Source organism: Nesoenas mayeri (assembly GCF_963082525.1).
Source record: "Nesoenas mayeri genome assembly, chromosome: 26".
Classification (NCBI taxonomy): Eukaryota; Metazoa; Chordata; class Aves; order Columbiformes; family Columbidae; genus Nesoenas; species Nesoenas mayeri.
Genome location: NC_137552.1, coordinates 6,237,963 through 6,251,385, shown reverse-complemented (window position 1 = coordinate 6,251,385; position 13,423 = coordinate 6,237,963). Strand labels below are relative to the sequence as shown.

Below are 13,423 nucleotides of genomic sequence, written 5' to 3'. Positions count from 1 at the left end.
CAAGAAGGGGGGGCACAAGGAGCAGGGCAGCTGAGCTGGGGCAGGGCGAGCGGCTGAGGAGGTTCTGTGGGGCGCAGGCAGGGTGCAGGCAGGGCGCAGGCAGCAAGCAGGCAGCAAGCAGGCAGGGCACAGGCAGGGTGCAGCCTCGACGCCGCAAGATGTTGCACCCCGATAACCTTGTTTACAGGGGGCCCCGGGGGGGCCGGGTGAGCCCGAGGTGGGGAGATTAGGGAGGTGAAGATGACTCAGGGCATTTGGGCGCACTTCCCTGCGCCACACGGGTCTTTCCCCGCAGGCAGCAGCGGGCAGAGCCGGGGCAGGGGCGTCCTGGAGCCACCCCAGGGGTAGGTGCGGGGTCATGGGCGGCAGCAGCACCTCGGGCTGTCCCTGGCCGCAGTGGGACGGGGGGACAGCAGGGCGAGGTGGGGCTGGGGGAGCACCCCGGGGTGCCCCTGGCGTGGGGTGGGGTCTGTGGGGTGGTCAGTGGGAGGGAGCTGAGCCATGCTGCGTGGATGGCGCTGGATGTATGGGCTCCATACTGAGCACCTGCGGTGGGCGGGAGGTCCTGTGCTGAGCCACGCTGCTGGGTGGTGTGGCAGGAATAGGCTCCATGCTGAGTGCATGCCGTGTGCACTTTGGGATGTATGGGCTCTATACGGAATCGTGCTGGATCTATGGCATGGGAAGCATGAGTCCAGTCCTGAGTAGTGCTAGCCTCATGATGTGGGAGGTATGGGCTCTATGCATGACCACATTGGCTGCGTGGTGTAGAGGATATGGGCTCTACACTGCACACGGGGTGTATGATATAGGAGGTATGGACTCCATACCATGTACACGATGTAGAAGATGTGGTGTGCACCTGGGGTGCACATGGGGTGTATCAAGTAGGAGGAACTGGCTCCGTACTGTGCACACAGTATAGGATGTATGGGCTCTATAGGGGCAGGGTAGCACAGGGATGGATTCGGCAGGTCCGGGTGACCTGGGCACAGGGTGACCCGTGCCCCGCGGTCCCCCAGCCCCTCACCCGGCCTCGGGGCTCTGCCTGGCCCTGGGACAGCGCGGGGGGCAGTGGGGGGAGCAGGGCGGGGGCTGTCGCTGGCTGCCCGTTATCAGTGGGGTGCAGCCCGGCACACCGGGCTGATGCAAGAGCTGCCGGCGGGTCTGGAGGGGCCGGGGAGCCCCGGGACAGGCCGGTCTGGGGGGGCCAGGGGCCGCCAGCGCTACGGGGCCAGGCGGGGCAGGAAGGAGGAGGCCGGGTCCGGAGTGGCTGAGGTTCCCGTGGTCCTGCTGCGGCTCCGGACCCCACCGGGGATCCCGTGGCCCCTGCGGGGTGTCTGTGACCCCAGCCTGGCTCCCGCGGCCCCTGGCCGAGAGAGAGATCCTGCATCACCCCGGTGAGATCTGGAGGGGCTGGTCCCCACTAAAGCCCCCTCGGACCTTGCAGACCCCCCGTGCATCCCCCGTGTGGGATCCTGGGCAGGGGCAGCGGGGGGCAGCCGGGTCCCCAGCCTCCCAACCCGGGAGTCGCCACGGCGGGGGAAAGGGGCAGGGGGGGCTGGAGATCCCGGGGCAAGACTCCCCCCGGAGGCTCTGATGAGGGGCAGGTGGGGGTTCATAGGGGTTGGGATTACGGGGGAGGGGGAGCCCGAACGCCTGGGTCCCTCCGGCGCTGCCCCGGGGCCCGGGGTGTCGGGGACGGAGTGCGGGGAAAGGCGCCCCCTGACGGTTGTCCCCCCGCACGGCCCCGGGGCAGCTGCGGGGGGGGGCGGCGCCGGAGCGCGGCGGGGCGCAGGGGATGCGGGGGGACGTGGGCACAGGCTGCGCCCCGCCAGCCCCTGCACGCGGGTCCATGTGGGACCTGACCCCCTTCGTGTGGGTCCATGCGGGACCTGACCCCCGGACGCAGGACGCGGCAGGACTGGCCAGCGGGAGCGGGCACGGCCGGGCCGGGGCGGGATGCCGCGTCCCTGCTGGGAAGCTGCTGGGGCTCTGCCGTCGCCTGACGTCGGTTCCCATCCCGGATGGCAACAGGGCAGGGCACCGCTTCCCCGGGGACCCCGGCCCCGGGACCTCTCAGCCCACGGGGAGTGGGTTACGCTGCCGAAGGCTGCGGGAACGGCCCCAGCATCCTGCCCCAGCCCCGTCCCAGGGGACAAACCGCATGTCCCCGGGGGCACCGAGCGCTGCCCCGGCCTCTCCTGACATGTTTTCTCTCCCTTTCCCCCCGCGCCTGCCTGGACGCTGCAGAGTGCCGGGTTATGGTCCCGCCGGGCTGAGTGCCGGGACGCAGCGAGGCCGTGGCGGGGGCTGAGCCAGGAGCCATGGAGGGGCACGGCCAGGTAGGGAGACCCGGCCCCGAGACCCGGCTCTGCCGCTGTGCCCCGGCCGGCTCCCACCCCCGGCACGGCCCCGGCGAGGCGCTGGGGGTGCCGGTCCCCGCTGAGCCCCCTTCTCTCTGTCCTGCAGGACGTCTACGAGGAGAGGATGAGGAGGAGCCTGGACCCGGAGGGCTTCGAGGACCCTGGCATAAAGGGCTCCCACCTGTCGCTGGGGGAGATGAGCAGTGAGTGACTCCCTTGGGTCCTGGCGGCACTGGGCATGCGAGGGCGTCAGCGTTGCATGGGGAATGGCATTGCATGGGCACCGGTGTCGTACGGGTGCCAGCCTTGCAGACATGATGGCGTTGCATGGGTTATGGCGTTGCATGGGTTACGGCATTGCATGAGCAGTGGTGCTGCATGGGCACTGGTGGTGCGCAGGAACAGGCACGGTGCAGGTGCCATGGTTGCAGGGGCAGCAGTGTTTCAAGGGCACATGTTGGATGGGTGCCAGAGTTTTGTGGGTGCCAGGTCCGCATGGGTACCGGCATGGCACAAGCATGTTGCATGAGGACCAGCATTGCATGGGTGCCGGCATTGTGTGGCTGCCAGTGCTGCATTGGCACCGCGTTACACGGGTGTCAGCATGATGCAGATGTGTTGCATGGGCACCAGCATTCCACGAGTGTCAGCATTGCATGAACCTGTTGCATGGGCACCGGGAAGGTGAGGGGAGGCTGAGGGTGATCTGTGTACCCCAGAACATCCCCTTGCCCAAAGTTCTGTTGATGAGGAGCTGCCACCCTGAGGGGTACTTGGGCAATGCTGGCTCTTGCATCCAGACCCTTGGGTCTCCATTCGGGGTGACGCAGGTTGGGGGGTAACACTGCCACCTGTTCTGCACAGGGGCCGGCGCTGGCACCGGGTCCCCTTTGCACGCGTGGAGGGCCAGAGCTGAGGAGCTGACGCCCCTGCGGTGAGTCCCCCAAATCAGGGAGGGGGCTGGATGCTGCCCCACCTGCCTGGCTGGCATTGGCAAGGGGAGGCTGCCAGCACCCATGGGTGTCCAGTGCTGACCCCCTGGTCCTAGCGGTGTGTGTTTTGCAGCCAGTATTTGCCCAGCCGCCGGGGATGCTATGACCTGGATGGGAGGAGGCGTGCGGCCGGGGCCCCCCCAGGACAGGCGAGCCGCCGTGGCGGAGGGCAGCGTGAGTGACCGCAGGGGCACTGGGGGACAAAGCCCAGTCCCGGCATCCCCCTCCACCAGCCCTCCATGGTGCCACTCGCCCTAGCTTTGCCACCCCCAGCCCTGTTCTCCACGGGGTGACCGTCACCCGAGTGTCAGGGCGCACTGCGGGGTGACCGCTGCCACTTGCCCGTAATCGCCTGCTGATTGAGGATAAATAAAGTCTTTGTTTGGGGTGAGGACAAGAACCACTTGGGGCTGAACGCTGGCTGGCGCCAGGCGGTTCGGTGGTGGTGGCAGCGGGCTGGGACGAGGGCAGGCTTGTGCCACATGCCAGGGCCAGCGCTGTTGAGGACACCAGGGCGGGAAGATGCCCCATCCCCTCTCCTGCGGGCACAGCATCCTTCAAACAGAGTGGGATGCAGGTCCTGTGGCGCTACCCCCCTGGGTGACCTGTCCAGGGGCAGCGAGGGGACCATGGTGGTCCCCAGTGGGGATGGAGGGGGACACGGTGAACCTGTCCCCAGCACTGGGGCAGCTGCGGGTGGGCGGGAGCTGCGCTGGTGTTTACTGTCAGCAAAGGCAAAGTGCTCCGGGATTTACGGTGCACACAGGGCGGGCGTGGGGCTCAGCCCCCGCTTTATAGGGACGGAGTCTGCAGGGCCATGGGAAGCGCGGGGGGGGCCGCAGGTAGGTGGGGGACGGGGATGGTGACAGGGACATGTCAGGCTCCTGGGGTCTGGCTGGCCAGGGATGTGCTGTCCCCACCTCTGTCCCAGTCCGAGTGGCAGTGCTTGGTGCTGGTGTCAGGGTCATGCTGGTGCCAGGTGGTGGAGCAGAGTGTGGCCACAAGCCCTGCCCATAGCCTGGCCCCGGGGATGTCCCCGGACGGTCACGCCGCCCTGGGCGCTGGGCTGCAGGGCTGTGAGGGGCTGGAGGTGGGCACTGGCAGGGTGGGGGGGATGAAGTAACACATCCAGCAACGCCCAACTGGGTTTAAGGGTGGGGGTTACAGAGATGGAGACACATCCAGCAAAGCCCAGATGGGTCTGGGGTGGGGCGGTGGGGCGGGGGCACATCCAGTGAGTCCCACTTGGGTCTGGGTGGGGACGATGAGGTGAGACCTCCAACAGACCCCAGGGGTGGGCAGCGACCAGCTAACACGGCAGTGGTTCTGCTCACAGCTCCATCGGTGACTGATGTGGACCTGGAGGCGGTGGGGAGCAGGAGGTCCGCGTACCAGCGGGACACCCATGAGGTGGGTGCTGACCCAGGGACCCCCATTCCAACACCAGTGCCTGGGGACCCTGGGGCACAGGGGGCTGTTGGCACAGCAGCCACAGCTCTGGGGCTCCCAGGAGTCCCCCGTGCAGCCGGGGCGACCCTGACACCCGCCGGCTCGGGCTGCAGGGCTACGTGGAGCTGCACGAGCTGGTCATGGACAGCAATAAGGAGCTGTGCTGGATGGAGGCCGGTCACTGGCTCAAGCTGGAGGAGGACTTCAAGGAAGCTGGATACTGGGGCCAGCCTCATCTGTCCTTCCTGACCTACCGCAGCCTCCTGGAGATCCGCCGGGCTTTGGCCAAAGGTGGGGACACTGGGTGGGACCGGGGTGGTGGTGGGGACTCCACACCAGCTGGTCAGTGACGGTGCTATCCCCACAGGTGCCGTGCTCTTCGATGTGGCGGCCACATCGCTGGCAGCCATCGCCCACGTCCTCATCGACCAGATGATCTATGAGGGGCAGATCAAGCCACAGGATCACCAGGACATCCTGAGGATGCTGCTGCTCCAGCACAAGTACGCCCGGTGCTCATGGCCCCAGGGGGACCCTGTTATATGGGCTGGATCCGGCCCCAGCGAGTGCTGCTGGAACCTAGTGTGGGGTGGAAAAGCCCCCCCGTGTTTCGGCTTCACCTCCCAGCCCGGCTTGGGGGTCCCCACACACCCCCAGGGCTGGGACTGGCTGACGGGGGTTTGGGGTGGTCAGCGGCTCTGGCCCGTCTGACACCATCCCCTGGCTGCTCCAGACACCCCGGCAAGGCCGAGGCGGTTGGGACCCTGCGACCGGCGCAGCTGCAGCGCTCGGGCACAGCTGCGGCAGAGACGGAGCAGCCGCTGCTGCGGGAGCAGCAGCCCCTGGAGATGCGCGGGCTGGTGGGGGCCGGGCAGGTGAGTGGGCCGGGGGCGCAGGGGCTGGGGAGGGTGTGGGGAGGGCTGCTGGGAGGTGCACGCACACAGACCTGTGCGCACACCCCTTGGCACGCGTGCGTGCACACACCAGGCAGCTGCACACCAGGGAGGTGGGCAGGCTCTCGCACAGCGCCCTGTGCAGTGCGTCCCTGGGGAGGGCACACACCCCTCAATAACACTTGTGCACACTTGCACACCTACACACACACACACACTCACACCGACATGAGCACATACAAGGGCACAGGTGTAAACACACACCCCAGTGCGGACACACGTCGCTTGCTCTCCCCTTCGCGCACACCCGCGCATGCACACACACGGGTGCACACACGCTCACATACGTGTGCACAGGGGACGCATCGCCATGGGTTGGTGCAGAGGTGATAATGAGGGAGCTGTGCTTGCGGGGGACTGAGGGGGACACATTGGGGATGGCAGGGGACGTGCGGGGGACAGAGGGGACCTCTAGGGGCTGGCCACTAGGGACAGCCAGCTGAGCTGACTCCTACCGTTTGTCTGCCCACAACAGGGTGTGAGTGGGGCCGCCAGACCTCAGCTGCCCGAGAAGGTCCCCGAGGATGCTGAGGCCACGCTGGTCCTTGTGGGTGAGTGCACAGTGGGGCGGTGGGTGCAGGGCTGGGGCGGTGGGTGCAGGGTTGGGGCGATGGGTGCAAGGTTGGGGTGATGGGTGCAAGGTTGGGGCGGTGGGTGCAGGGTTGGGGCGATGGGTGCAGGGCTGGGATGGTGGGTGCAGGTTGGGGGGCGGGGGTGAGGTGCGCAGTGGGAGCTTTGGTCTCTGCCTGCTTGCTCACTTGCTGCTTTTCTTGCACCTTTTTTGACTCTCCTTGTCCTCAGCCCTTGCTGCCACCTGCTGCTGCTCAGCGCTGCTCTCTGGGCCACGTGTCCCCATGTCTCTTGTCATGTCACATTTCTCCACTCCCCTGTGCCCCTGTGTCCCCATACCCCCATGTCCCTGTGCTCCCATGACCACCTACAGCTGTGTCCCCGTGTCCCAATGCCTCTGTGTCTCTGTGTCCCTGTGTCCTCATGTCTTTGTGTGGCCCTGTCCTGTTCCCTTTGTCCCCCCATACCTCTGTGTCATCTCATCTCCAAATAATTCTGTCCCTATACCCCTTTGTCCCCTTGTCTCCATAGCCCCATGTGCCCATGCTCTTATGTCCCTGTGCCCCACATCCCTGCGCCCCGCTCCCTGTGACCCCTGTCACATCCCGTCCTCCCCCAGGCTGCGCAGCCTTCCTGGAGCAGCCGACACTGGCCTTCGTGCGCCTGAAGGCTGCAGTGACACTGGACGCTGTCCTCGACGTGCCCCTTCCCGTGCGCTTCCTCGTCGTGGTCCTGGGTCCCGACACCCCCCACATCAGTTACCATGAGATGGGCCGCACTGTCGCCACCATGATGTCGGAGAGGGTATGGCTCACCTGGCACCAGCACCAGCACTGGCACTGCCACCGGCACTGCCATCCAGGGTGACAGACCCCTGAGCAGCCTGAAGTCCCCAGTCCCGGCACCGCACCCTCTAGCGGGGCTCACCCGCCTGTGCCACGTCCCCCTCTGTGCTCGTGTTCCAGTGTCCCCACACGCCTGTGTCCTCATCCCTCTGGGTCTGCGAGCCCCCACGTCCCCATGACGGGTCCCTGTGGGGGTGTCTAGGGGCCGGTGGGTGCCCAGCAGCACCCAAGGGCGCCGGAGGTGGCTGAGTGCCCGTCCCCGGCCACCCCGCAGGTCTTTCGCCGGGACGCCTACCTGGCCGAGGGCCGGCAGGATTTGCTGCGGGGGGTGGAGGACTTCCTGGAGGCCAGCATCGTCCTGCCGCCCACCGAGACGCCGAGCGAGCAGCTGCTGCGCAGCCTGGTGCCGCTGCAGCACGAGCTGCTCCGCCGCCGCTACCAGCCCCCCGAGAAGGCGCCGGGCGAGGGCTTCCTGAAGGACCTGGGTACGGCAGGGACCGCCCCGTCCCCGCGGCTGGCGGGACCCCATCGCACACGGTGTCCTCCCATGGCTACCTGCTTGTGTCCCCAGGGCTGGAGGAGCCAGCGCCAGAGGACGACGACCCCCTGCGCAGGACAGGACGACCTTTTGGGGGGCTGGTGCGGGACATCCGCCGCCGGTACCCCAAATATCTCAGCGACATCAAGGACGCCCTCAACCCCCAGTGCCTGGCCGCCGTCATTTTCATCTACTTTGCAGCGCTGTCACCTGCTGTCACCTTTGGAGGCTTGCTGGGTACCGAGGGGAACAGGCTGGGGACAGGCCAGGGGACGGGGCTGTCCCCCAGCCAGGCACAGGGCTGGTGGGGGGAGCGGAGGCACTGCCTCCAGTACCAACCCCTGGTGATGCTCCTGGGGGGTTATTGCACCCCCTAATCCCAGTGCTGAGGAGTCTGGGGTAGGGGGACACAGCGCTGTCCCCAGCCTGGCAGCCACCGGCTCTGTCTCCCCCAGGTGAGAAGACCAAGGGCATGATGGGGGTGTCAGAGCTGCTCGTCTCCACCTGCGTCCAGTGCGTCCTCTTCAGCCTCCTCAGCGCCCAGCCCCTGCTCGTTGTCGGCTTCTCAGGGCCTCTCCTCGTCTTTGAGGAAGCGTTCTACTCGGTGGGTGCCGCCCGCAGCCCTGGGCGACCCCCCCGCCACCAGCAGCCCCAAAGGGGGCTGGTGCTGCCCCACCGGCCCCGGGAGGGGCGCGGGGCGCTGCCCTGAGGGGACGTCGCGGCCCAGGGACTCCGGGGCCTGACGGGGCTGTGCCCTCTGGCTCTCCAGTTCTGCAGTGACAATGACATGGAGTACATCGTGGGCCGGGTCTGGATCGGCTTCTGGCTGATCCTGCTGGTGCTGGTGGTGGTGGCCGTCGAGGGCAGCTTCCTGGTGCGCTACCTGTCCCGCTACACCCAGGAGATATTCTCCTTCCTCATCTCCCTCATCTTCATCTTCGAGACCTTCTCCAAGCTCGTCACGGTGAGGAGCGCGAGGGTCCCGCAGCAGGGGAAAGCTGGGGGACTGCGGGTTGTGGTCATCACCCAGTTTTCCGTAGGAACGGTGGGAGCTGGGCGAGGAATGCGGGCGAGGGACGGATCCCATCTCGCAGCATTTTCTCCCGCTTCCCTGGTGGGGGTGCCCCCCTGCACCCCCCGAGCCCAGCACAGCCCCGAACACCCCGGGTGACACGGGGGCGGCAGCGGGGCCGTGCTCGTCCGTCCCCGCTCTACCATCCGGCCACTGCTACGGCCCCATTTCCGAGGGAGCATGGAGAAAACCCAGCCTGACAGTAACGCCCTGCGCACAGCGTGCCGAGCGCCCGGCGGGCAGCCCGCACCACGCACCCGCTGGGACGGTGCCGCAGGGCACCCAGCGCGGCAGGAGCGCCATCCCACCCCCTGACCATCTCCCCTTCCCTCCCAGATCTTCAGGGACCACCCGCTGAAGCAGCATTATGACGTGCAGCCCACAGTCCAGACCAAGGTGCCGAAGCCCAACACAGCGCTGCTGTCCCTTGTCCTCATGGCTGGCACCTTCTTCCTGGCCTTCTTCCTCCGCAAGTTCAAGAACAGTGCTTTCCTGCCCGGCAAGGTGAGGACGGGGGCACGGCGCCGCCCGCCGCCGCGGGGCCCGGGGCAGCGCTGGGGGAACGGGGGCTCACAGGTGCGGTCTCCTGACAAGGGTGGTGAGGCTCCGTGAACCCACTGCATGCTCCCGCAGGTCTTTGCCAGAGCTTGCTGCTGGCGAGGACGTGGCGGGGGGACCCTCTCGGCTGGGCCGTGACACCGGTGGGTTTAATGTGGTCATGATGTCCTCACAGGTCCGGCGCTTGATCGGGGACTTTGGGGTGCCCATTTCCATCTTCATCATGGCACTGGTCGACTTCTTCATCAAGGACACCTACACACAGGTCCGGGACTGGGGGGGACAGGTGTCCCCAACAAGGGGATGTGGAGCCGCGTGCTCATCCCTGTGTCCTGTCCTCGTCCCCTCACTCCCCCATCTCTGCTCCCGTCCAGAAACTCAATGTCCCCAGAGGGCTGGAGGTCACCAATGCATCTGCCCGGGGGTGGTTTATCAACCCCATGGGGCTCAACACCCCCTTCCCCATCTGGATGATGTTCGCCTGTGCGGTACCTGCTGTCCTGGTCTTCATCCTCATCTTCCTCGAGACGCAGATCACCACGTGAGGACGGGAGTGTGGCGGAGAGCTGTGGGGTGCTGTGGGACGGGGCCCCGTGGACCTCCCTGGGGCACTGTGTCACCAAGTCGTCCCCTCTGTCCCCGGCAGCCTCATTGTCAGCAAGCCCGAGAGGAAGCTGGTGAAGGGCTCCGGCTTCCACCTGGACCTGCTGTTGATTGTGGCCATGGGGGGGCTGGCCGCCCTCTTCGGCATGCCCTGGCTCAGCGCTACCACCGTCCGCACCATCACCCACGCCAACGCCCTCACCGTCATGAGCAAAGCCACTGCTCCCGGCGAGAAGTCCCAAATCTTAGAGGTCAAGGAACAGCGCATCAGCGGCTTGTTGGTGGCCATACTCATAGGTGAGCTGGGGAGGTGCCCCCACCCCGGGCAGCGGGGCCGGGGGCCCGTGGGCTCTCCCTGACCTCTCCTCCTCCACCGCAGGTGTCTCCATCCTCATGGAGCCCATCCTGAAGTACATCCCGCTGGCCGTGCTGTTTGGCATCTTCCTCTACATGGGCGTCACCTCGCTCTTCGGCATCCAGCTCTTTGACCGCATCCTGCTCTTGCTGATGCCACCCAAGTACCACCCCAGCGAGCCCTATGTCACCCGGGTGAGTGAGCCCTGTCACCCAGCTGGGTGGCTGTGGGCCTGGGGACATCCCGGGCTGCAGCACCCCACGGTGGTGCCTGCAATTGCTTGGGGCTCCCCAAAGAGGCTCTTCCTCCTTGTGCTGACCTTTACTGGGCTCTTTGGCCCACGGCTCCTGCCTCCAGCACCCCCACAGAGTGCTGGACGCACCACCGTGACCCCTCTGTGCTCCCGTCCCACAGGTGAAGACTTGGCGGATGCATCTCTTCACCTTCACCCAAATCGTCGTCCTCGTGCTGCTGTGGGTGGTGAAGTCCACCCCGGCCTCGCTGGCGCTGCCCTTCCTCCTCATCCTCACCGTGCCCCTGCGGCGCTTCCTGCTGCCCAAGATCTTCCGGGACATTGAGCTCAAATGCGTATGTAGCCCTGGCACAGGGCTGGCACCGCGGTGCTGTCCCTGTGCCCATCCCTGTGTCCATCCCAATCCCCGTCCCCGTCCCCGTCCCACCTCACGCCCTCTCCTGTCCCTCCAGCTGGACGCAGATGACGCTGTGGTGACCTTCGAAGAGGCGGAGGGCACGGACGTGTACAACGAGGTGCAGATGCCCAGCTAAGGGCTCAGCACCACCTGCCCCCCGGGACGGCCCCACGCCCCCCAGCTCCCCCATCCACCCGCTTGTAGCTCCAGTGCTGCCGTCCCGGGGCCACTGGGTGATTGGGGGGACTTGGGGACACGGCCCCAGAGCCCCCGGTCCCCACCCACACACCCTGTGAATAGAGCCTTTTTATTTTGTTCCCTTTTTTCCCCGTTTTGTAACATTTTGGATGGTGTGATCTCACCCACACTTTGCTGCCCGCTGGGGAAGAGGCTGCTCGTGCCGGGGGGTCCTGCGAGCTGCCCCCCACCCCCCGGCCGGGAGGGGCCTGTGCCCCGTGCCGGGAGGAGCCGGAGGAAGACCCTGGAGCCCGGCGGAGGAGAAAGGCAGGGACGGGAACGCAGCAGAGACGAGGACATGGGGAGGGGGCCCCGTGGCCCAGCCCTGCGCTCTGCCAGGGCCCCCCCGCACAGCCCCTCTTCCCCAGACGAACTTCCAGTGCTAACGAGCGCCCGCGGCTGCTCAGCAGCATCCCCGGGGTGGGTGTAAATAGTCCAGCGAGAGGGTTTATGTGTTTTCAACTGAGATAATCATGCTAAAAACACACCAAAAAATGTTGGTGCTGGTGCTTCTGCAGGTGGGATTTGCTCAGAATCAAACAAAAATGCCAAAAAAGACCCAAAAAGCACCTTAAGAAAAAAAAAAGCAGCGCCAAGGGTGATGTGTATATTTGATGCTGTTTGGGGAGTGTGTAATTTATTTCTGAAGGCCGAAGGCCCCCGCACGGGGCCGCGTGTACATACCAGACAGACTATAGGAATGCACCATTTTCTAGCTTATTGTAAAGGATCCTGGTCAGGGCCTAAACTCTACGGACCAGTCGGTAGCGTCATTTAACTGATGGATTAATCTAATTCCTCTTTATTTTTTTAGCGTTTCAGTTAAATCCGTGTAGTTTTTCCATGAGTTTTGTCTTGCTTGCTGACCACGTCTTGCCCCATTTCTGCCAGAATTGCTCCCAAAGCAGTGGAGCGCCCCTCTGCTCCTGCCGGGGCTCATCCTGCCCCGCTCAGACCCCACCGGGGACCCCGAAACCAGCGCGGGGGGGCAGGGGGCGCACCGCGTCCGGCCGCGCGGCCGGCGCTTGAGTTCATTTAGTTTTTATCATTATGTGTCCAAAATAAACAATGTTGCGATCTTTGGTTTTCTTCTTCCCTCCCCGCCACCTCCATCGGGCTTTAATAAAGAAATTGGTGAAATCAGAAAGGACGTGGGGTTTTTCTTTCCAGTTGGACATTTGCTGGGGAGATGCTTTGTTCATTTGCCCCCCCATAAAGGGAGCAGCAGCAGCATCCTTTGAAGTGCCCCTCCCGGCACCCTGCGACGCTCAGGATGCTCACCATGGCCGCCCCCCGCCCCCCGGGGGCTCCCTGTGGCCGTGCTGGGATGCTCAGCCCCCCGCCTCCCGGGGGCTCCCTGTGGCCGTGCTGGGATGCTCAGCCCCCCGGGGGCTCCCTGTGGCCGTGCTGGGATGCTCAGCCCCCCGGGGGCTCCCTGTGGCCGTCCCTGCTCCGGGGGACACGCTGCCGGGGGGGATGTTGTTGTGACAGCACAGGGTAGACCCCTGACCCCCCTCCAGACCACACCAGCACCAGATTGACTCTGATTAGCCATAATCTCATTAAAGAGAGCAATTAGTAGGGCTGCTGCCCCCATGGAAGACACCTGCCCATCGCAAACTTTGTAAATAGCGTGGTGGGAAGGGGTATGCCCATTTGCCTTTTTGTGGGGTAGACATCGGGGGCAGCACCTGCGACTGCTCCCGGCTGTGACCCCAACAGCACTCTGTGGGGCTGGGATAAATCTCGCCCTGGTCCCCAGCTTCTTCAGAGCCAAGCACCACTGCCAGCCCGTGCTTTCTGGGGACAGAGGTACGTGGCCGGTGCTTTTTGGCCCAAGGGCTGCAGGTGCAGCAGCTGCCCTAGCCACGCCAGGTGCCATCCGGACGGCTCCGTGTGCCGCTGCCCCGGCCCGTGGGAGCCGGTGCTGCCCGCGCCACGGCGATGGAGGCGCTGCCCGCGGCGATGGAGGCGCTGCCCGCGGCGATGGAGGCGCTGCCCGCGGCGATGGAGGCGATGGAGGCGATGGAGGCGATGGAGGCGCTGCCCGCGCCCCGGCCGCGCGTTCCTCGTGCCGAGAGCTTCGTACCCGCGGGGGGTGTCAGCGAGGCCAGCGCTGCCAGGCCCGGCCTGGCCCGAGGGGTGGGATTTAGGTCAAGCCCCACGTGAGCCGCGCTTGGCGCGGTGGGGCTGGGGCGGCTGCGGCGGAGCCCGCAGGCGCGGGGCAGGGGGTGA

At 65.9% G+C, this 13,423-nt stretch overlaps 1 protein-coding gene across 2 annotated transcripts; it reads left to right on the top strand.

Annotated features, from left to right (window-relative positions):
* Nucleotides 1-238: 238 nt before the first annotated feature.
* SLC4A1 (solute carrier family 4 member 1 (Diego blood group)) lies at nucleotides 239-12,335 on the top strand. 2 transcript variants are annotated; one of them, XM_080359639.1, is made up of 22 exons: nucleotides 239-344; nucleotides 2,254-2,345; nucleotides 2,473-2,569; nucleotides 3,231-3,300; nucleotides 3,432-3,532; nucleotides 4,695-4,768; nucleotides 4,921-5,098; nucleotides 5,175-5,310; nucleotides 5,541-5,682; nucleotides 6,236-6,311; nucleotides 6,950-7,134; nucleotides 7,450-7,660; nucleotides 7,747-7,950; nucleotides 8,169-8,317; nucleotides 8,483-8,677; nucleotides 9,122-9,289; nucleotides 9,519-9,608; nucleotides 9,718-9,884; nucleotides 9,990-10,243; nucleotides 10,326-10,495; nucleotides 10,716-10,889; nucleotides 11,007-12,335. In XM_080359639.1, exons 2-22 carry the CDS (start codon nucleotides 2,328-2,330, stop codon nucleotides 11,085-11,087), a joined length of 2,940 nt encoding a protein of 979 aa, XP_080215765.1. In that variant the 5' UTR covers nucleotides 239-344; nucleotides 2,254-2,327; the 3' UTR covers nucleotides 11,088-12,335. The 2 variants fall into 2 exon arrangements, with proteins under 2 accessions (XP_080215765.1, XP_080215766.1); XM_080359640.1 differs by lacking the exons at nucleotides 239-344; nucleotides 3,231-3,300; nucleotides 3,432-3,532 and adding an exon at nucleotides 1,170-1,400.
* The last annotated feature ends 1,088 nt before the right edge of the window (nucleotides 12,336-13,423 follow it).

What these genes read in the sequence shown, in the direction of transcription:
- SLC4A1 (XM_080359639.1), top strand. An exon ending in TTGAGGAAGCGTTCTACTCG is followed by an intron (nt 8,318 to 8,482) that starts GTGGGTGCCGCC and finishes CTGGCTCTCCAG; the next exon opens with TTCTGCAGTGACAATGACAT. An exon ending in GTGCTTTCCTGCCCGGCAAG is followed by an intron (nt 9,290 to 9,518) that starts GTGAGGACGGGG and finishes ATGTCCTCACAG; the next exon opens with GTCCGGCGCTTGATCGGGGA.